At 42.0% G+C, this 22,804-nt stretch overlaps 1 protein-coding gene across 2 annotated transcripts in view; it reads left to right on the top strand.

Annotated features, from left to right (window-relative positions):
* ALDH7A1 (aldehyde dehydrogenase 7 family member A1) overlaps window positions 1-22,804 on the top strand; it is a 51,357-nt gene that overhangs the window by 12,220 nt on the left and 16,333 nt on the right. For both annotated transcript variants that reach the window (XM_055299162.2, XM_055299163.2), the window contains exons 6-10: window positions 5,426-5,558; window positions 7,198-7,242; window positions 11,196-11,273; window positions 13,668-13,765; window positions 21,500-21,541. In XM_055299162.2, the coding sequence (XP_055155137.1) occupies window positions 5,426-5,558; window positions 7,198-7,242; window positions 11,196-11,273; window positions 13,668-13,765; window positions 21,500-21,541 (396 nt within the window). The remainder of the gene's footprint in view (window positions 1-5,425; window positions 5,559-7,197; window positions 7,243-11,195; window positions 11,274-13,667; window positions 13,766-21,499; window positions 21,542-22,804) is intronic.

Genomic DNA, 22,804 nt, shown 5'->3' with positions numbered 1-22,804 from the left:
ATGTTGGCAAGTCCATGGGTAAGACACTTTTAACTCATCTGTAAAGTGATTTGGAAATATACCCAAAGAGCTCTAACTTTAAAGAGCCCAGTTTTAAGAATCTAAGTAAATAATCTGAAATAAGACAGAAGTTATGTTTAAAGAAGTTCATTGTGGCGTCAATAAAAAACATTAGAAATGACCTAAATGTTGAATCATAAGGGGAAAAAATCTAAGCCAATTTTGGTAGACTATTAGCATGTACTAAAAATAATGTTTGTGAAGGTTGTCTTCCCCTAACCCACACTTTTATGGGAAGGTTTTATTTACTTATTTTTAAATTATACTAACGTTAATTTTTTTGAAGAAGCGATAGATTCATATCAGAAAATAAGAAAGCAATAAAAGGGTGAAGGATTAAAAGTTTCCCTCCTACCCCCGTAACTAAGCCATGGTACCCCATGGAAGTAGTGAATGCTTTCAATTTCTTGTGTGTCTTTTTTATATTTTGTAGGATCTTGCTGTGTTGTTCAGGCTGGTCTCAAACTTCTGGCCTCAAGTGATCCTCCCCTTCTGCCTCCTGAGTAGCTGGGATTATAGGCATGAGCCACCTTGCTAGGCCCTTGTGTATCTTTTTAGAGCACATACACCCAAATATGTAGGAAACTATGCATTTTTTTTTTTTTTTTTGAGACAGAGTCTCGCTCTGTCGCCCAGGCTGGAGTGCAGTGGCGCGATCTTGGCTCACTGCAACTTCTGCCTGCCGGGTTCAAGCGATTCTTCTGCCTCAAACCCCCGAGTAGCTGGGATTACAGGTGTGCACCACCACACCTGGCTAATTTTTGTATTTTTGGTAGAGATGGGGTTTCACCATCTTGGCCAGGCTGGTCTTGAACTCCTCACCTCATGATCCATCCGCCTCAGCCTCCCAAAGTGCTGGGATTACAGGCGTGAGCCACTGTGCCCGGCCGCAAACTGTACATTCTGTTTTATACTTTTATATTCAACAATAAATCTTGGAAATTGTTTTTTTGTTTTCTTTTTTTGAGACAGGATTTTACTGTCTTGCCCAGGCCAGAATGTAGTGGCATGATCACAGTTCACTGCAGCCTCAACATCCCTGGGATCAGGCGGTCCTCCCATCTCACCCTCCTCAGTGGCTGGGACTGTAGGTGCATGCCACCATACCTGGCTTTTTTTTTTTTTTTTTGTAGAGATGGAATTTTGTAGTGTTGCCCAGGCTGGTCTCAAACTCCAGGGCTCAGGTGATCTGCCGGTCTCAACCTCCCAAAGTGTTAGGATTGCAGGTGTGAGCCACTGTGTCAGGCTTGAAATTGTTTTCATATTATTCAATTAAGGGGCTTCCTTCATCTGTGTTTGCGGCTATTTTGTTATAAAGAGACTATAATTTATTTAGGCAGCTCCCAAATCATGTATATATAGGGTTGTTTTCAGTGTTTTGCTATTACAAGCTGTTCTGTAAGAACCAATCTTATACTCTGAGGTTTTAACAATGAAGATAATAAGATGACAGCAAGAGTAAGAAAAAAAAAAAGCTGGATAGGGTGGCTCACACCTGTAATCCCAGCACTTTGGGAGGCCTAGGCGGGCAGATCACCTGAGGTCGGGAGTTAGAGACCATCCTGGCCAACATGGATAAACCTCATTTCTACTAAAAATACAAAATTAGCGAGGCATGACGGTGCATGCCTGTAATCCCAGCTACTCAAGAGGCTGAGGCAGGAGAATCGCTTGAACCTGGGAGGCGGAGGTTGCAGTGAGCCGAGGTCGTGCCGTTCACTCCAGCCTGGACAACAAGAGCGAAACTCCGTCTCAAAAAAAAAAAAAAATGAGGTTACGAATGTAAGCGATTTGTGATGTTTGCAATGTGGATAGAGCAAAACAGGTGACTGTATGTCTGCATTGGCAATGCTGGGATAGAAGTGTATGCTAAAGTGGTAGCAGTGGTTATCTCTGTGGCAGAATTATTAGTAGTGGATTTTCTTCTATTTTTCTGTATTTTCTGAATTTCCGTGATTGTTATTAGGTTACATTTATAATCAGGAAATAAATATTTTTCAAAAAATCGTATTTTTCTCTTTTTTCTTGGAATATTGAGTAAATTCCCTACTTGTAGAAAGTGTTGGGGGAGTCTTTTTAGGTCTAATTAAGGACAATTAATGTCCTTAATTAGATATTTAGCAATGATTCCCATTATCCAATATTAACTTTATGTCATTGAACACTTTCAAGAGTTTGTTTCTAGCTAAGAAAAGTTAATAGGCCCACTGTGGTGGCTCACGCCTGTAATCCCAGCACTTTGGGAGGCAGAGGTGGGCAGATCACTTGACTCAGGTCGGGAGTTTAAGACCAGCCTGACCAACATGGAAAAACCCCATCTCTAATAAAAATACGGATTAGCTGGGCATGGTGGCACATTCCTGTAATCCCCGCTACTCGGGAGGCTGAGGCAGGAGAATCGCTTGAACCTGGGAAGCGGAGGTTGCAGTGAGCCGAGATCACGCCATTGTTCTCCAACCTGGGCAACAGAAGCAAAACTCCGTCTCAACAACAACAATAACAACAAAAAAGTTAATAAACCTCCAATTTGGGGATATGTACATGTGCAAGCAGGTAACTATTTGATTTATACCTACTACGATGCCTGCCTCACAATTAAAATTTTTCTCAATTGCTTGCACATTTTTGTTTGTTTGTTTATTTGGGATAGTATCTCTGTCACCCAGGCTGGAGTGCAGTGGTGTGATTATAGCCCCTTGCAGCCTGGACCTCCTGGACTCAAGCAATCTTTCCACCTCAGCCTCCTGAGTAGCTGGGATTACAGGCACATGCCACCAAGCCCAGCTAATTTAAAAATTTTTCTTGTAGAGACGAGGTCGCACCATGTGGCCTAGGCTGGTCTAGAACTCCTTGGCTCAAATAATCCTCCTGCCTTGGCCACTCAAAGTGTTGGGATTGTAGGCATGAGCCACCATACCTAGCTTACACTTTTTTTTTTTTTTAAAGCAGTTTTCTCATCTATGTAGAGGCTTTGGGGTGACTTTGGCTTTATTAATTCAATAAATGCTTATGGAGCATCTATCAGGTGCCGGGTAATCTACTAGGTGATACTCGAGCTATAGGCATAGTCCCTGTCCTCAAGGGATTTATAAGCTTATAAATTATACCTTAGAGTGGGAGATAAATAAACAGGTAATTATATCCAGCATAATCTAGCATGGTAAGTAATATGAGGGAGTAGACGGTAGGATGGTGGGCACGTAGATGGGAGCCCCTAACCCAGCCTCATGAGTGCAGTTGGGGAAGGCCTCCAAGAGAAGGTTAGCCAAGGTAAGGTCCCAAATGGGACAAAAAGGAGAAGGGGTGGAGTGCTGGAAGTTGTTTTAAAGAAGGAAGAAGCCTGTGTTAAGGCTGAGAGGGTCTGGCTTATTTGGGGAGATTGCATTGCTTCAGCACAGCTGGAGGGTGCAGTGGTAGGGCAAGTAGAGTGGAAAGAGAACCTCGGGAAGAGACTTTGTCTGACAAGGAGATTGGACTTTATTCTGAGAATAGCTACAGTAGGTATCCAAAATCCAGAGGGTTATAAGCAAGGGGGTGACATCAGGGCAGAGATGGGAGGGCAGGAGAGGAGGAGGCAGGCCCTGCCAGGAAGAGGCTGTGCCAGCACTTCATCTCTAGGGATTAAGGTGCCTAGATTAAGGAGGGCCCAGGAGTGAGGTGCTGCATCTGGTATGGTCCCCCATCCTAGCTAGCAGTGTGAGTGTGGCCAGAAAGACTGATGGCTGGGACAGCCACCTTTCTAGTTGGTCTGTGGTTTTAACTGGGATTTGTGAACCTTGGTATTCCTGTGGTATGGTTCTATACTGTCCAGCTGCCTTTAATTAAAATAAACACCTTGTGGGATTATGGGTGACTTTAAAGTTTGTATTTAAAATACAATATTTTTGTTTGTATTTTCTTTTTCTTTTCTTTTCTTTTTTTTTTTTTTTTTTTTTTGAGACGGGGTCTTACTCCTCTGTTGTCCAGGCTGGAGTGCAGTGGTGCAATCACAGGTCACTCCAGCCTCAACCTCCTGGGCTCAAGAAGTTCTCCCGCCTCATCCTCCCAAGTAGCTGGGACTACAGGCATATAACCAATCACACCTAACTAATTTTTAATTTTTTTTGTAGAGACAGGGGTCTTGCCCTGTTGATCCAAGTTTCAAACTGAGCTCAAGTGATTCTCCCGTCCTAGCATCCGAAAGTGCTGGAGATTGTAGGCATGAGCCACTGCTCCTAGCTTATTTGTAATTTTAGCTTTGTTTATAGTGAATGTAAAGATTTGTGTAATTCATTTTATTTATTTATTTATTTTTTGAGACAGAGTCTCCCTCTGTTGCCCAAGCTGGAGTGTAATGGCAGGATCTCGGCTCACTGCAACCTCTGCCTCCCGGGTTCAAGCGATTCTCCTGCCTCAGCCTCCCAAGTAGCTGGGATTACAGTCACCCGCCACCACCCCCAGCTAATTTTTGTTTTTTCAGTAGAGACGGGGTTTCACCATGTTGGCCAGGCTGATCTTGAACTCCCAACCTCAGGTGGTCCACGTGCCTCAGCCTCCCAAAATGCTGGGATTACAGGAGTGAGCCACCACGCCTGGCCTTCGTAATTTATTCAACATATATATAATTATTAAAACTCCCCCTTCCCATCTTCCACCAATAAATGAGCCACCTTGTCTTGAATTCAGAGAAGTTGGCCCAGGGATTCATCAGGTAACATAAAGAATATTGGAGGCCAGGCGTGGTAGCTCACTCCTGTAATCCCAGCACTTTGGGAGGCCAAGGTGGACGGATCACTTGAGGTCAGTTTGAGACCAGCCTGGGCAACATGGTGAAACTCCTTCTCTACTAAAAATACAAAAATTAGCTGGGCATGGTGGCACATGCCTGTAATCCCAGCTACTCAGGAGGGCGGGGCTCGAGGATTGCTTGAACTCGAGAGGTGCAGTTGCGTGAGCTGAGATTGCCCCACTCCACTCCAGCCTGGGTGACAGAGTGAGACTGACTCAAAACCAAACAAAACAAAGAACATGGGCCTAAGCCCCTGTGCCCTGGTCATGTTCTGCCCTTTGTGATCATACCACCTAGGGCACGCATCGTCTCTAGAAAGTGTCCTTGTCTCCTAGGTGCACTGATACTGCTCTGATCTACGCAGAGTTCCTATGAAGATCAGAGGCATAATGGATATCATTATGATTTACAAGGTAGTATAGTAATAACCACTTTTGTTGTACATTAGTTAATGTACCGATATCCCATGGCTGTGTAGCAATTTCCCACTATGAGGCATCTGGAATCTTCTCCGGTCTGCTGTACGTTTGTTTTTATTAACTTGATGGGCATTAAATTAACATGCTTCTGCATGTTCCATCCTTTTCCTGTCCTCAGGACCTGGTCATGCGCTGATTGAGCAGTGGAATCCTGTAGGCCTGGTTGGAATCATCACGGCATTCAATTTCCCTGTGGCAGTGTATGGCTGGAACAACGCCATTGCCATGATCTGTGGAAATGTCTGCCTCTGGTAAGACCTGCTCACTTTCCTATTTAGTAGGGAGTGATAAAAATAGCCATTTCTAGATACTACTACCTCAGCCTGTTGAGTAACTGGGATTATAAGTGTGCGTCACTACACCTGGCTTCTTCAATAAAACTTTATTTTATTTTATTTTTTTGAGATGGAGTTTCACTCTTGTTGCCCAGGCTGGAGTGCAATGGTGCGAACCCAGCTCACTGCAACCTCCGCCTCCCAGGTTCAAGCAATTCTCCTGCCTCAGCCTCCCAAGTGGCTGGGATTACAGGCATGTGCCACCATGCCCAGCTGATTTTTTGTATTTTTAGTAGAGATGGGGTTTCACGATGTTGGCCAGGCTGGTTTTGAACTCCTGACCTCAGGTGATCCACCTGCCTCGGCCTCCCAAAGTGTTGGCATTACAGGTATTAGCCATTGCACTTGGCCAATAAAACTTTGATAGTGAACTCCCAAGTAATTCTGAGGCAGTTGGTCAGTGTTCCCATTTAGGTGGTCAGTGTTCCCATTTAGGTCTTAAATTTTTCAACTCTACAAAATATCTGATAGTAAAAATGTTATATTTTAGATGGCAAACAGTTACTTGTTTTTTGCTTTTGTGTTCAGTGGAAGAAATTAAATAAGGAAAATCAGGACAATTGTCTTTAGCTCATTTTGCTTGTATCTGTTCCACTAGTTATTAATTTGTTTTAAATGTGTGGTACTCAGTTGAATGTATTCAAAAACTAACTGTAAAATAGGACATATTTGGGAGGACTAATAACTGCATTTCTTATTTTAACAAGAGAAAAAACTCTGCTTGTCTACAGTTCTTTTTTTTTTTTTTTTTTTTTTTTGAGACAGAGTCTCGCTCTGTCGCCCCGGCTGGAGTGCAGGGGCGTGATCTCGGCTCACTGCAAGCTCTCCCTCCCGGGTTCACACCATTCTCTTGCCTCAGCCTCCTGAGTAGCTGGGACTACAGGTGTCTGCCACCACACCCGGCTAATTTTTTTTGTATGTTTAGTAGAGACGGGGTTTCACTGTGTTAGCCAGGATGGTCTCAATCTCGTGACCTCGTGATACGCCCATCTCGGCCTCCCAAAGTGCTGGGATTACAGGCGTGAGCCACCATGCCCTGCCTGTCCACCATTCTTTAGCCCGCAGGGCACTGATATTTTCTGACTGACATGGTTTGGTGGGAACTAGCCCCGAGCTCTTTCAGGGTTTTGCCCCATGTTGTGAAAGGAACTCATGTTTTCCAACATTCTAATCTAAAAAGGTCCATTGTGTAGTTTTCCTCAGCTCTGAGTTTTCCAAGGAAAGTTTACTTAATGCAGCACGTTGGTAGATTTCTGCTTCACTCTGTTCCTATAATTGGCTGAGGTTAATGTAGTGATTCCTGTGATCAGTGCAGCAAGCTGATTCAGAATTGCTTGGTGCCATTTTTATGTTCATGAAAGTTTTGTTGTTCCTTAGGTCTCAAAGACACCCAGCTGAAGGGCAGATTTCTGTTTCAGTTACTAGACTCACTTGTTAGTTGTCTAACTGGACAGAGCTTTTTCTCACACTTTTGCTTCTGTTTGATAATAAAAGGTATTTATGGTTTCCGTTAAATAAGTTTTTCTTTTTCTTTTTTTGTTTTAACCTTCTTAAGGAAAGGAGCTCCAACCACTTCCCTCATTAGTGTGGCTGTCACAAAGTAAGTACATGTGGCTTTCTTTTTCCTGGGTATGCAATAATATTGAAAGGGTGATTGATAGGCCCTGACTTTTTAATCTGATGTCAGAGAGTCACATAGCATGGAATTTGGATAACCTCTTTCTCCTTTGCTTGTAATATTATTTTTATATACAGAGTGCTTTCAGTGCCATGTCATTTAATTTAACTCTTTGGAAACATGCCAGATATTGACATATTGATTGAACTCTTGCAGACATTATTTTGTCACTTTGGAAGATAAAAGCATCTTCAGTGGAATGGAAATTTTTGCAGTTTAGGAGCTATATTTTCTCACTATTCAACAAGTTAATGGTTTTGAGAATAGATTTCTATCCAGCTAATACTTTTATTGCTTTTGCTTAATAGAGTGTTAACAAAACTGATTATTATACTAATCTGCTGATTCATCTAACACTAAAATGTATCGCATCTTTTGGTTAAAAAATTATTATTATTTTTTTTGTGGTTCATTTTAGCTCAACACTTAGAGTTGCCTACAGCAAATTTCTTTCTTTTTTAATTATACTTTAAGTTGGTTAAAAAATTATTAGTGCTTGTATTTGAGAATTTGGCAGCTCTGGTTAAGTCATAAAAGCAATGTGACTGATTTGTCATTCTGGAATTTGGAGGATGTATAGAGTTAGGGTGCCTTCCCATGTAAGATTAGGATGTACCTTTGATGTTCCATTGCTTGCGTGGTCTGCATTCTGATTTCAGAATTATTAGTAGAGAAATTGGGGTGGAGTCTGTGGGCAAGAGAGTTCTTCATATTAGAATATTATTATTTTTATTTTCTTTTTGAGATGGAGTCTTGCTCTGTCACTCAGGCTGGAGTGCAGTGGTGTGATCTTGGCTCACTGCCAGCTCCACCTCCCACGTTCATGCCATTCTCCTGCCTCAGCCTCCTAAGTAGCTGGGACTACAGGTGCATGCCACCGTAGCCGGATAATTTTTTTGTATTTTTAGTAGAGACGGGGTTTCACTGTGTTAGCCAGGATGGTCTCTATCTCCTGACCTCGTGATTCGCCCGCCTCAGCCTCCCAAAGTGCTGGGATTACAGGCGTGAGCCACCGTGCCCGGCTATTACTATTATTTTTGAGATGGAGTCTCGCTCTGTTGCTAGGCTGGAGTGCAGTAGCGCAATCTTGGCTCACAGCAACCTCCGACTCCCTGGTTCAGGTGATTCTCCTGCCTCAGCCTCCCGAGTAACTGGGATTACAGGCATGTGCCACCACGCCTGGCTAATTTTTTGTATTTTAGTAGAGATGGGGTTTCACCATGTTGGCCAGGATGGTCTCGATCTCCTGACCTCGTGATCTGCCCGCCTCAGCCTCCCAAAGTGGTGTGAGCCACCATGCCCAGCTAGCTAACTTTTATATTTTTAGTAGACTTGGGGTTTCACTATGTTGTCCAGGCTGGTCTTGAATTCCTGACCTCAAGTCATCTGCCTGCCTCGGCCTCCCAAAGTGCTAGGATTACAGGCATGAGCCACTGCCCCGGCCTAAAAATAAACCCCCAAAAAAACAACAAAAAAAACAAAACCCAGCAGAATAATTAATGTGGAGGTAGTGAACTGACTTAATTGTTACGAAGTAGCTGGTTAAAATGTTGTTCATTTTGATACTGGTTTTGCTTTAAGCCTTTTTTTTTTTTTTGCTTTAAATGGTTGAAGAATTTGAAATGTTCATATAAGAGTTTATATGCTGGTTGATAGTTTTCAAAGCATTGAAAATGTTATTTGCTTTTGTAATAGAAGATAATAAGTAAAATGATGCTAAATTTTGCTGGAATTAACTAAGGGTGGGTGATGCAGTGCTACAAGGAGGTCTTTGTAAATTCAACTAAATTTTCAGATTCCTAACATGACCACAGGCCACATATGGTTCTTCTGTGTATTCAGAAGGATATAGGACAGGAGCATAGCTTGTCAGGAGGATGGCATCAGGTATTCCTCTTTAATCAGTGTTCTTGTCACAATCATACAGGTACAAGAAAGTGAGAGCCACATTGTAGAGGTGTGGGGTTACCTTGGCTTAAAGCCTAATGCCTCACAGAAACCAAAATCTCTTGTAACAATTGTAGCTTTCAGGGGCCACAGGGACATGCAGTTACAAGTGTCACTGCACTCAGTAAAGGCCAAAAGGCATGGCATTCCCATTAATAGCTCATAGATATTCAGTTCAGATGGAAGTGACCAGGCAGGGGTCATTTTTACCATAAGCCGGGTTGTCTAAGAAACACTGACGACACTCTGACACTTATCAGGTAACGTGGAGAACAGTGCTAGAGTTCAACTTCAAGTTAGATTCTCATGCCTTAGGGGCAGGGGTTTGTTAACCTTTACCCATAGGCACAAAACAAAAGCCTTGCCCTTAAAGAGAGTGCAGTGTACTTGTGCAGACAATATAGACACCCGGAGTCCCTGGGAAGAATTGTACATCCTGAAACCTGGTCTTGGACATGAGAGCTGGAGTTCATTATCCTTGATTGGATCCTGGATTGGAAGGAAGAAAGAAAACAGCTATAAAGGATATTTTAGGGGAACTTAGGTGTGATAATGATACCTTTTCTATGAAAGTGAGCACGGGATTTGGGAGTTTTTGAAATTTAAACAAATTGGAAAGTAGCCAGTAAGTTGAGATGATTGATGAAAATAACCTTTGCTCTTTGGTCCTCTGGAAACTCAAAATGAATGGAATCCTTTTTCAGAGAAACCAGAATTATTTTAGCCATTTTTTTATAACTCAAAATCAGATTTAAGTAGTATTTAAATGTATTTCTCATTTTAACAAGAGAAAAAACTCTGCTTGTCCACAATTCTTTAGCCTGCAGGGCACTGATATTTTCTGACCGACATGATTTGGTGGGAACTAGCCCCAAGCTCTTTCAGGGTTCTGCAGGGTGGCCCCAGCTCCTTCTTTTGTGTGTGTGGCATTTACTTTAGGTTTTGGGGATCCCTTCCCCTTCCCCAATTTGTGCTTTACAACTTCTCTAACTCTGCTTTGCAGAGATGTGTTTAAATCTCTTATTTGCTGGTGGTGACTACCTCTAATTTCCTTCATCGTTCTAGGTCTTATTCCTTTTTAATCATCATTTTAATAGATTTGTGTAAGACCAAAAAATAAATAAATAAATAAATAAATAAATAAATAAATAAATAAATAAAAGGCCCAGTCATCAGTTTGCTGTCTTGAACCAGATGTGTCCTCATAGTTTGGGAGAAAATACTTGAAAACAATGACAGTTTGAGCTACCTGAACAGTGCTTTGTGTCTTCTATTTATGTTCTATGTTTTTTTCTTCTTCTCAAGATTCTTTTTTTTTTTTTGAGATAGAGTCTCCCTGTCTCCCAGGCTGGAGTGAGTGGCACGATCTCAGCTCACTGCAACCTCTGTCTTCCAGGTTCAAGCGATTCTCCTGCCTCAGCCTCCTGACTAGGTGGGATTACAGGCTCCCACCATCACTCTTGGCTAGTATTTTTAGTAGAGATGGGGTTTCACCATGTTGGCCAGGCTGGTCTTGAACTCCTGACCTCAAGTGATCCACCTGCGTTGGCCTCCCAAAGTGCTGGGATTACAGGCATGAGCCACCACACCTGGCCTCAAGATTCTTTTAGGACCAAAAAAAAAAAAAAAAAAAAAATTCTGCTAACAGTTTTTTGAAAACGGCATTTTCAATATGTGAGGAGAAATCTAGGTCTGAATGTTTGAGGACAGAGTCTGGTATAAGAGGGTTCTTAATGTTAGAAGTCCATTTAGGAACAGTGACTTAGAAATTGAAAAGTGGGCTGAAAAAGCAAGAGAGTAGTATATTTGAGAGATGGGAGAGAAAGTTGAAAAAAGGAGAGTCAAGTGGTTGGAATTTATTCCTTGTTTTTAAAAAAATGACTTAAGAAATTAAATTATTGCGTCAGTAATTGCTTTTTCCTTTCTAGGATAATAGCCAAGGTTCTGGAGGACAACAAGCTGCCTGGTGCAATTTGTTCCTTGACTTGTGGTGGAGCAGATATTGGGTAGGTTACTAGGCTGAGAGCATCCTCTGTTGAAGGACCCCAGGCTGACCAACTAGAATCATCGTTACTAGAATAATGAACTCACTTATAACTAAGGAGTTGAGAATGGTTTTTGAAATCATATTATTATGGACTTTGTTGGGTTCTTATTTTATTAATGCCTAACCTCTATTGGAGGATGAATAAGAACTGTCTTTTTAATTGCCCAGAGGTACTGTTTGTAAGGTGTTTATATTCCGAAGTAACAAACTGCTATAATCGGGAGCAGCCTGTGACTTCCTGACACTTGGTTTATCAAGGTGTTTACTTACAAAGAAAGCTATGAAATTGTAGTCTGGGGTCTCACTGCCTGCCAAGAACCTAGCCTATTGTCTGAGTTTCTCAGCTGACTGAAAAAGGGAACCCTGGGAACAAAGCCTCTTTTTAGTAAAATTGTTTTTTTCTTTTTTAATTGCCATATAATTCACAATTCGTGTGCCATAAAATGCTCTTTTAAAGTGTACAATATAGTGGTTTTTAAAATATTCAGAGTATTGTACAACTATCACCACTATCTTATTGCAGAACATTTTGATCAGCCCAGAAAATAATCCCATACCCATTGGCAGTCTCTTCCCATCCCTCCATCCCTCATGCCCTGACAGCCACTAAAGAATTTTGTCTCTATGGATTTGCCTATTTGAGACATTTTGTATAAATGTAATCATATAATATGTGGCCTTTTGTGTCTTGCTGCTTTTACTTGGCATGATATTAAGATGACATGGACTATAATTGTGCTGAACTGGAATGAAAGCTGAGGTTCTTACCAGCTTAGACTTTGATTAGGTGAGTTTTCCAGGAGTCAAGTCTTACGACCCATACTGGTGTGGCTAAAGCGTTAGTTTCCTCGCCTTCCAACAGTTTTAACATACTGTTGTACTTACTGGGCAATCTCAAAAAGGAGCAATAAGTTACTTTGTTTTTCATATTAATAAGAAAATTTTAGAAAATACAACTCCCACATGTACAATGCAGAGTGAAATATTATCTAAGTGTCATTTAAAACATGAGTTGGCCTTTGACTGTATTCTTGCATTCTAGGTATTTAGTCCTTGTGCTGGCCTTGCAATAGCTCAGATAATTATGGTAGTATATACAGGAGCATGTTAAGCAGCAGCCACTTTGAGTATTAGTGCTCATACTTGCTGGGTTGAACCTCGGAAGACTGACCTAGGCAATTGAGCCAAGCCGTCCAGCCCTACGTTAGACTGATGCTGTGGCTGCCCTGCTTGGCTCACACTGGACCCTTTGTAGCTGAACTAGGAACAAAGAGGTTCAAATCAGTAGTGTCTGATTTGCATTCCTTAGAAGCAACTGGAAATCCTAGCATAGCCTTTATAAGTTGGCTTCCATGAGGAATACTTTAGGATAGCGGTCCCCAACCTTTCTGGCACCAGGGACTGGGACTGGTTTAGTGGAAGACAATTTTTCCATGGACCACGGCAGGGGGATGGTTTTAGGCTGAAATTGTTCCACCTCAGATCGTAAGGCATTAATTAGATTATCATAAGGAGCATGCAGTCTAGATCCCTTGCATGCATAGCTCACAATAGGGTTCACACTCCTATGAAAATCTAATGCTGCTGCTGATCTGACAGGAGGTGGCACTCAGGCAGTAATGCTCGCTGGGTCGCCTGCTGCCTACCTCCTGCTGTGCAGCCTGGCTCCTAATAGGCCACAGACTGGTACTGGTCAGCATCCTGGGGCTTGGGGACCCCTGCTTTAGGATATTTCCCTACAGGGTTTTAAGTTTGAATTCTTTTATTTTTATCTTTTTGAGACAGGGTCTCACTCTGTCACCTAGGCTGGAGTGCCGTGGATTGATCTCAGCTCACTGTAACCTCCGCCTCCCAGGTTCAAGCGATCCTCCCACCTCAGCCTCCCAAGTAGCTGGGACTACAGGCGCATGCCTCCATACCTGGCTAATTTTAGTATTTTTTATAGAGATGGGGTTTCATCATGTTGCCTAGGCTGGTCCTGCCCATGTTTTAATCCTTAAAGGAATTACACAGCAGTTAGAAGTCTGTAAAACCGGAATGCTCAGCAAGGAAATGCTAAGATCGTATTGTCCAGTCACTCACTCAGTACAGGAAAGACTTTCTTCCCTAACAACTTCCTCTAGGTGATTTCTATTCAAATGCTCACAGCAGGTTAGCCTCTTCTGCCTAATGGTTCTACTTGTGAAAAACTTTTTTCCTTCTCATGAAGACCTTCCCTTGCTCCCCTGGGACAGACTTTCTTGTAGCTTTGAGGGACTGCTTTTTCAAGGGCACTTCAATGCTGGGTACCATTAGATGTTGTCCTTGCTGGGTTTCTCTGCTTGGGTGACTGACCGTGTCTGTTCCCTTGCAGCACAGCAATGGCCAAAGATGAACGAGTGAACCTGCTGTCCTTCACCGGGAGCACTCAGGTGGGAAAACAGGTGGCCCTGATGGTGCAGGAGAGGTTTGGTAAGTGTTGGCTTTCTAATGAGGATTTTCATTCTCTCAAATATGGAGGTGAAATCTAAAAGTTGAGTTTTTGTTTTCCCCCCAACCTTTTCCATGGAGGCAGTGGTCATGTTTATTTGAATGTCTAAGTAAAAGAAAAGGGTACAGTTATTAGCAGTTAAATATTAGGGAAGTCCTAAATTTAAATACCAAAATTTATGAAAATCCCAGCACTTTGGGAGGCCGAGGCAGGCGGAGCACAAGGTCAGGAGGTGCAGACCATGCTGGCTAACACGGTGAAACCCCATCTGTACTAAAAATACAAAAAATTAGCCGGGTGTGGTGGCGGGCGCCTGTAGTCCCAGCTACTCTGGAGGCTGAGGCAGGTGAATGGCGTGAACCCAGGAAGCGGAGCTTGCAGTGAGCCAAGATTGCGCCACTGCACTCTAGCTTGGGCGGCAGAGGAAGACTCCGTCTCAAAAAAAAAAAAAAAAACAAACAAAAATTTCAAGCCAGGCACGGTGGCTCACGCCTGTAATCCCAGCACTTTGGGAGGCCAAAGCGGGTGGATCAGGAGGTCAGGAGCTCAAGACCAGCCTTGGCAAGATGGTGAAACCCCGTCTCTACCAAAAATACAAAAAATTAGCCGGGCGTGGTGGCACATGCCTGTAATCCCAGCTACTCGGGAGGCTGAGGCAGGAGAATGGCGTGAACCCGGGAGGCGGAGCTTGCAGTGAGCCGAGATCGCGTCACTGCACTCCAGCCTGGGTGACAGAGTGAGACTCCGTCTAAAAAAAAAATTATGAAAGGAAGTCATTTTCTCTCTAAATGGGTATAATTGAATCACGTAGAATATTTATGTTTGAAATGTTTGTTTTTTGGTGCTGTAAAGAAATAGTACTTGAACATAAATTTATTTATTTATTTATTTATTTTTTTTTTTTTTTGAGACAGAGTCTCGCTCTGTCGCCCGGGCTGGAGTGCAGTGGCGCAATCTCGGCTCACTGCAAGCTCCGCCTCCCGGGTTCACGCCATTCTCCTGCCTCAGCCTCCGAGTAGCTGGGACTACAGGCGCCCGCCACCGCGCCCGGCTAATTTTTTGTATTTTTTAGTAGAGACGGGGTTTCACCGTGGTCTCGATCTCCTGACCTCGTGATCCGCCCGCCTCGGCCTCCCAAAGTGCTGGGATTACAAGCGTGAGCCACCGCGCCCGGCCGAACATAAATTTATTTAGTAAGGCCATTTTTACTTCCTGTAGAAAGGGTGCTGTCGCCAGCAGTTTTGCCAGAGAGTACACTGAACAAAGGAGACAGGGTCATTTATAACCTGACGCGTCCACTCTACTGCTGTGTCCAGTTTCCATTGGCTGGAATGGGACCTCACATTTTGTATTTGTCCCGATTGGCTAGCAACTTAGAACTTTTTAAAAGACGCAAAGGTAGAGGAAAACAAAGGAAGGAGAAAGTAACTTGTGGAATGCTAAGAAAGGTAAAAACATTTTTAAATAAGGAAGAGGAACAGGCTATGACCTAATGTGTGCTTGGACCAGTATAAGCATGCCAGGGCAAATATTTAGGAGCACAAGTCTTTGAATAAATTTTGCTTTTAAGAGTAGTTATTATTTATTTTTAATTAGATGGGGAGGAAAGTCTTTGAAGAGGAACCTCTACTTTACTTTTTACACTTATCAAATTGTACTAGTCCTATCTGGCAAATTAAAGAAGAAAAATGTCATCATTTCTCATTATAATATAGTGGTGAGAAAAATGTCATCATTTGAACAGGAGCACTGAGTATAGAACTTACAGTGAGTGTGGAATAGACGGCTTAAATCTGCTCTTCTCTCATGTATATGGATCATGGATACGGATCCATATGTATCCATATGCATATGGATCATGGATATGGATCCTGGATACATGATTGAAAAGGGTTGTATAGACATAGCTTTGTATACTGTACTGTGCTTTATGGATGATTTCCAAGGTTTTTGAGGATAATATTGGCTATCAATTTTTGGCTGTTAGGCTGAATTTTAGACTTTAACCCCAGCATAAGACAACATTTGACTAATCTGTCAACTGTTTAACTATGTAGGCATTGCTTTTAAAAAGGAATTTATTAAAAAACAGCTAATGAAAAAAGTCAGCAAGGTTGCAGGACTCAAGATTGAGATACAAAAATCAACTATATTTCTATACATTAACAATGAACAATCCAAAAATGAAATCCAGAAAACAATTTAATTTGTAGTAGCGTCAAAAAGAATAAAATACTTAGGAAAACATTTAACAAAAGAAGTGTAAGTCTGTTGCATGGAGCACTACAAATCATCATCAAAATAAATTAAAGATGACCTAAATAAATGAGTAGATATCCCCTTTTCATTTTTTGGAAGATTTAACATTGTTAAGGTTTCAATATGGTCCACATGATCTACAGATTCAGTGCAATTCCTGTAAAAAATCCCAGTTTTCTGTTTTGTAACAATTGACAAGTTAATCCTAAAATTCACATGACAATGCAAAGGACCCTAAAAGGCCAAAACAATCTTGAAAAAGAAGATAATTGAAGGACTTTCTCTTCTCAGTCAAAAAGTTTATGGCAAAACTATGATAATCAAGACTATGTGGCACCAGCATAAGGATAGACATAAAAATCAATGGAATAGCATTGGAAGTCCAGAAATAAACCCTTGCATTTATGGTCAGTTGTGTCAAGGGTGACAAGACATTTCAAAGGGGAAAGGATGGTCTTTTTAACAAATGGTACTGACACAACTAGCTATCTATACACATGAGTGTGAAGTCAGGCCCCTACTACATCTCCTATGCAAAGACAAACTCAAAATGTATCAAAGAGCTATAAAACTCTCAGAAGAAAACATAGGAATAAGTTTTCATGACCTTGGATTAGGCGATGGTTTCTTAGAAATGACAACTAAAGCACAAGCAACAACAATTAAAAGACAAATTAGTTTTTATCAAAATTAAAGCATTTTGTGCTTCAAAGGACATCAGGAAAAAGTGAAAAGAACAACCTACAGAATGGCAAAAAATGTTTGGAAGTCGTTTGATAAGGAACTTGTGTGTAGAATATATAAAGAACTCTTAACATGTAAGAATATAAAAGACAACCCAATTAAAAATGGGCATTGGATTTGAATAGACTTTTCTTTTTTTTTTTTGAGATGGAATCTCATGCTCTGTTGCCCAGGCTGGAGTGCAGTGGGGAGATCCCGGCTCACTGCAACCTCTGCCTCCCAGGTTCAAGCGATTCTTCTGCCTCAGCCTCCCAAGTAGCTGGGATTACAGGCATGCGCCACCACGCCCGACTAATTTTTGTATTTTTAGTAGAGACAGGGTTTCACCATATTGGCCAGGCTGGTCTCAAACTCCAGACCTCGTGATCCGCCCGCCTTGGCCTCCCAAAGTGCTGCGATTACAATCATAAGCCACCGCACCAGGCCTAGAATAGACATCTTAAATGGCCAATTAGCACAGGAAAAGATTCTCAACATCATTAGTCCCACTAGCAGATTTCATCTTCTCAGCTTTCTCCCCTTTTCCTTACTCAAGATGGTAGTTGGTTGTTTTTGGCTAAGTAGTAGTAGTAGTAGTAGTAGTAGTAGTAGTAGTAGAATTATAATTTTTAAAGTGTATCTACCTGTCTTAAGTTATAGGTGCTTTTCTTGGAGGAGTTGGTGGTTAGGAGTATAGTCAGAGAGCGCCTGATGGAGAACTGGAAAGATGTAGAAAGTATAGATCCCTCCTATTCTGCCAAACGTCACTTGCAGCCAGGCAGGAGAAGCTAATGTCAGGCGTAAAAGCTTCCATTTCCTTCCCTCTTTTCTTAACACCTAGCATAGTGCTATGCTATAGCCAGCAAGCTGTCATTCATTCAGTGATTGCAGCAGAGATTAGAGTTGGTGTAGCATTTGGTGGCTTTTGGTAATAACAGCCATGTCTTCATAATTAATATTCACTTGATGCTTACCTTGTTTCAGAGCAATGGAAATAAGAGGATACTCTGCTGTTGTCACATATGCTCCTGATATCACAAATGAATAAAAGTTATTCACGTGGAAGCTGATTTTAAAGTGCACTTAAGGAAATTGATGATCAAAAGATCAGTAATAAGTATATGTCTAAGGCTGGGCACAGTGGCTCACGCCTGTAATCCTAGCACTTTGGGAGGCTGAGGTGGGTGAATTGCCTGTGCTCAAGAGTTCAAGACCAGCCTGGGCTACATGGTGAAATTCTTATCCCTACTAAAATACAAAAAAATTAGCTGGGTGTGGCGGCATGCCCAGCTACTTCGGAGGCTGAGGCAAGAGAATTGCTTGAACCCAGAGGCAGAGGTTGCAGTGAGCTGAGATTGCAGTACTGCACTCCAGCCTGGCGACAGAGTGAGACTCTGTCTCAAAAATAAATAAATAAACATATGTCTAAAATTGAGGCAAACACATTTCTCAGATCTTTATGCTGAGAGGAGTAAGGTAAGAATGGCATCTATAGGCCAGGTGTAGTGGCTCATATCTGTAATCCCAACACTTTGGGAGGTCAAGGTGGGTGGATCGCTGGAAGCTAGGAATGAGACCAGAGCCTGGGCAACATTGTGAAAACCTGTCTGTTAAAACAAAACAAGCTGGGTGTTGTGACACGTGCCTGTTTTCTCAGCTACTTGGGGAGGCTGAGGGTGGAGGTTTGCTTGAACCCAGAAATTGAGGCTGCAGTGAGCTATGATAGCACCACTGTATTCCAGCCTGAGTGACTCTTGAAAAAAGAAAGAAAAAAAAATGGTGGGTCGGTTGCGATGGCTCAAGCCTGTAATCCCAGCACTTTGGGAGGCTGAGGCGGGCTTATCACCAGAGGTCAAGAATTCAAGACCAGCCTGGCCAATATGGCGAAACCCTGTCTCTATTAAAAATACAAAAATGAGCTGGGCGTGATGGCGCATGCCCGTAGTCCCAGCTACTTGGGAAGCTGAGACAGGAGAATCACTTGAACCCAGGAGGCAGAGGTTTGCAGTGAGCCGAGATCATGCCACTGTACTCCAGCCTGGGCAACAGAGCAAGACTCTGACTGAAAAAAAAGAATGGCATTCATGGACTGCTATATAACTTTTCTAGAATATAGGTTGGCAATGTCTATCAAGAGTCCTAACCTAAGTAGATAATCAACAAATATATTCAACACTGGAGAAACAGCTAAATAAAATTTGATATGTAATCATGATGGAATGCTATGGAGTGATTTTTCTTTTCTTGACTTTTAATAACTTAGGGGAAAGGTGTAAGACATCAAAAAATAAAGTAAAATGAAATAATATAATCTCAACTAGATATAAATGCACAGAGGAAAGATTGGAAGACACTATCAAATTGTAAGGAGAGATTTTTTTTTTTTTTTTTTTTTTTTTGAGATGGAGTCTTGCTCTGTCACCCAGGCTGGAGTGCAGTGGCGCAATCTCGGCTCACTGCAAGCTCCGCCTCCCGGGTTCACGCCATTCTCCTGCCTCAGCCTCTCCGAGTAGCTGGGACTACAGGCGCCCGCCACCAAGCCCGGCTAATTTTTTTTTGTATTTTTTAGTAGAGACGGGGTTTCACCGTGGTCTCGATCTCCTGACCTCGTGATCCGCCCGCCTCGGCCTCCCAAAGTGCTGGGATTACAAGCGTGAGCCACCGCGCCCGGCCGTAAGGAGAGATTTTTGTGGTGGCCTTATGGGCCATAGGTTTCTTTCTTTCTTTCTTTTTAATTGTGGGGGAAAGTCCACACAACATAAAATTTACTTAGAAATGGTTAAGATGGTACACAGTTGAGTAGTGTCAAGTACATTCACATGATCATACAGCCTATCTTTAGAACTTTTTCATCTTGTAAAACTGAAACTCCATACCCTATAAACACGAATCCCTCCTTTGCACTACACCCAGCCCTTGGTAGCCACCTTTCTACTTCTTTCTGTTTCATTGATTTGGACTACTTTCATTTGAGTGGGGTTACAAGTATTTGTCCTTTAGTGACTACCTTATTTCACTTAACGTAATGTCTACAAGATGCAACCATGGAGTGTCGCTCTGTTGCCAGACTGGAGTGCAGTGGTGCGATCTCAGCTCACTGTAACCTCTGCCTCGTGGGTTCAAGCAGTTCTCCTGCCTCAGTCTCCTGAGTAACTGGGATTACAGGCATCCGCCAGCACGCCCAGCCAATTTTTGTATTTTTAATAGAGACGGGGTTTCACCATGTTGGCCAGGATGGTCTTGATCTCTTGACCTTTTGATCTGCCCAACTTGGCCTCCTAAAGTGCTGGGATTACAGGCATGAGCCATCGCGCCCGGCCCAACGTACAACCATCGTGTAGCATGTAGTAGGATTTCCTTTTTAAGGCTCTATAATAAGCCAGGTGTGGTGGCTCATGCCTGTAATCCTAACATTCTGGGAGGCCAAGGCGGGAGGATCTCTTGAACCCAGGAGTCTGAGACCGGCCTGGGCAACATGCCAAGACCCTTGTCTCTGCCAAAAAAAAAAAGTACAAAAATGAGCTGGGCATGGTGGTGCATGCCTGTTGTCCCAGCTACTTGGGAGGCTGAGGTGGGGGAATTGCTTGAGCCCAGGAGGTTGAGGCTGCAGTAAGCCATGATCATGCTAGTACACCCTAGCCTGGGCAACAGAGTCAGACCCTGTCTCAAAAAAAAAAATTAATAAAAATAAAGCCTGCATAATATTTCACTGTATTGGTATACCACATTTATTAATTCATCAGATGATGCACATTTGGGTTGCTGCCACCTTTTGGCTGTTGTGAATTATGCTGCTATGAATATTGGTATACAAATATCTACAGAGTCCCTGCCTTACTATGTTTGGTTATATACTCAGAAGTGGAATTGCTCGGTCATGTGGTAATTCTCTTATTTATTTATTTATTTATTTATTTATTTACTTACTTGAGACAGTCTCATCCTGTTGGCCAGGCTGGAAGTGCAGTGGTCCGATCACAGCTCACTGTTGTCTCAAATTCCTGGGCTTCACGAGTAGCTGGGACTACAGGCCGACACTACCATGCCCAGCTAGTTTGTTTTAATTTTTGTAGAGACAGGGTCTTGCCATGTTGTCCAGGCTCTGTTGTTTAATTTTTTGGGGCAATTGCCATACTGTTTTCTACAGTGGCTGTCCCATTTTACTTTATTTTTCTTGAATAATGTCAGACAAGACTGGGCATGTTCAGGTTGGTTTGGTTTGGCTGTAGACTTTCATGTATAATTTCAAACCAAAATTATACGACCAACATAAGGAATTCCTGTAAACCCTTTAATCAGAGTCACTGATTGCTTACATTTTGCCCCATTTGATTTATCATTTTCTCTCTCTCCAACAAAATCTATGCACGTGTGCATGCACACACACACAGACACACACTCTGTGGATGCATATTATTGTTGAACTGTTTGGAGTAAGTCAAAGATGTGTCCCCTTTATTACTAAATATTTTGGTGTATTTCCTAAGAATGTGAACATTCTCTTGTATAACCAAGTAGTTACTAAAATCAGGACATTTGATATTGATACAGTAGTAATGCTACTTTATAAATTAGAAAATAAGTTGAAAAATAATTGGGATAGGGTGTAATTGGGATAGGCTATATAAAAAATAATTGGACAGGCTATATAATTTAATTGGGATTAGGCTATGTAGCAGTGTGCAGTAAATGTGGAACTAGGCATTAATTTTTATATATAATTTTTTTTAAAGGGAGAAGTTTGTTGGAACTTGGAGGAAACAATGCCATTATTGGTAAGGCTGTCTCTTTGTTTTTGTTTGTATTCTGTTCAGTTTCCACAATCGCCATTCTGAGTATATGGAACTTGTTTGGGATCTCATTTCTTCCATGTTGCGTATGCCTGAGACCTAGTTCCTCTGTTTAGGAATTTTACTTGGGAGACGGGACACAAGCTTGTTTCGAAGGCAGAGGTAACTAGGAAGGAAAGGTATTCATGTTTAGAACATGTTACCTGGGATCATCTGGAACCTGTGAATGAGACTTCCATTGCCATTGTAGTGTGGCATTATTTCTTTTTTTTTTTTTCTTCTGTTTGCTGAAAACAGGCCACATTTCTCTAGAATAACTTAAGTAACTCTTATGTGACTTGATCATTTCTTTAGATTTCAAAGACATTATTTTGTCTTTAGTGGAATATTGAGTGCTTTTATATTGGGAAGGAACATGTCCTTAAGGCATTAAAAAAAATCACTTACCTATAAGCTTGGAGATTACTTAATGCTCTTTTTTAACTGTTTGAGTTTGTCACAAAAATGCTTAGATATTTGTAGTTGATACAGATAAGAAGTATGTGTAAGATATAAGAAGTGTATGGTCAAGTGTTTGTTCTGGATGAACTTTTTTTTTTTTTTTTTTTGAGACGGAGTCTCACTCTGTCTCCCAGGCTGGAGTGCAATGGTGCAATCTCAGCTCACTGCAACCTCCACGTTCCAGATTCAAGCTGTTCTCCTGCCTCAGCCTCCCTGGTAGCTGGAATTACAGGCACATGCCACCATGCCCAGCTAATTTTTGTATTTTTAGTACAGATGGGGTTTCACCACGTTGGCAGGCTGGTCTTGAACTCCTGACCACAAGTGATCTGCCTGCCTTGGCCTCCCAAAGTGCTGGGATTACAGGCATGAGCCATCGCGCCTGGCCTCTGGATGAACTTTTAAAGAGAGACTTCAGTAAAAAATATAGTTCGCATTTAGTGAGCACTAGTGTCTGCCAGGTACTGTGTTCAGCAGTTTTATATGCATTATTTCATTTAATCCCCACAACAATCCTATAAAGTAAATACTGCTATTAATCTAATTTGAAGGTTATATTCTGAGACTTATAATCATTATGTACCTGAAGTGACAGGATAGCAAGTGACAAATTCTAGTATTTGTATCCTGGTAGCCAGACCTCAGAGCACAGCTCTTCCTTAACTACTTACTACCATCCATTATTACCCCGGGCATTATTGCCCCATTTTATGGATGAGGAAACTGAGGCTTGAAAAGTTAAAATAG

Source organism: Symphalangus syndactylus, chromosome 11 (genome assembly GCF_028878055.3).
Source record: "Symphalangus syndactylus isolate Jambi chromosome 11, NHGRI_mSymSyn1-v2.1_pri, whole genome shotgun sequence".
Lineage (NCBI taxonomy): Eukaryota > Metazoa > Chordata > Mammalia > Primates > Hylobatidae > Symphalangus > Symphalangus syndactylus.
This window is presented reverse-complemented; position numbering and strand designations above follow the sequence as displayed.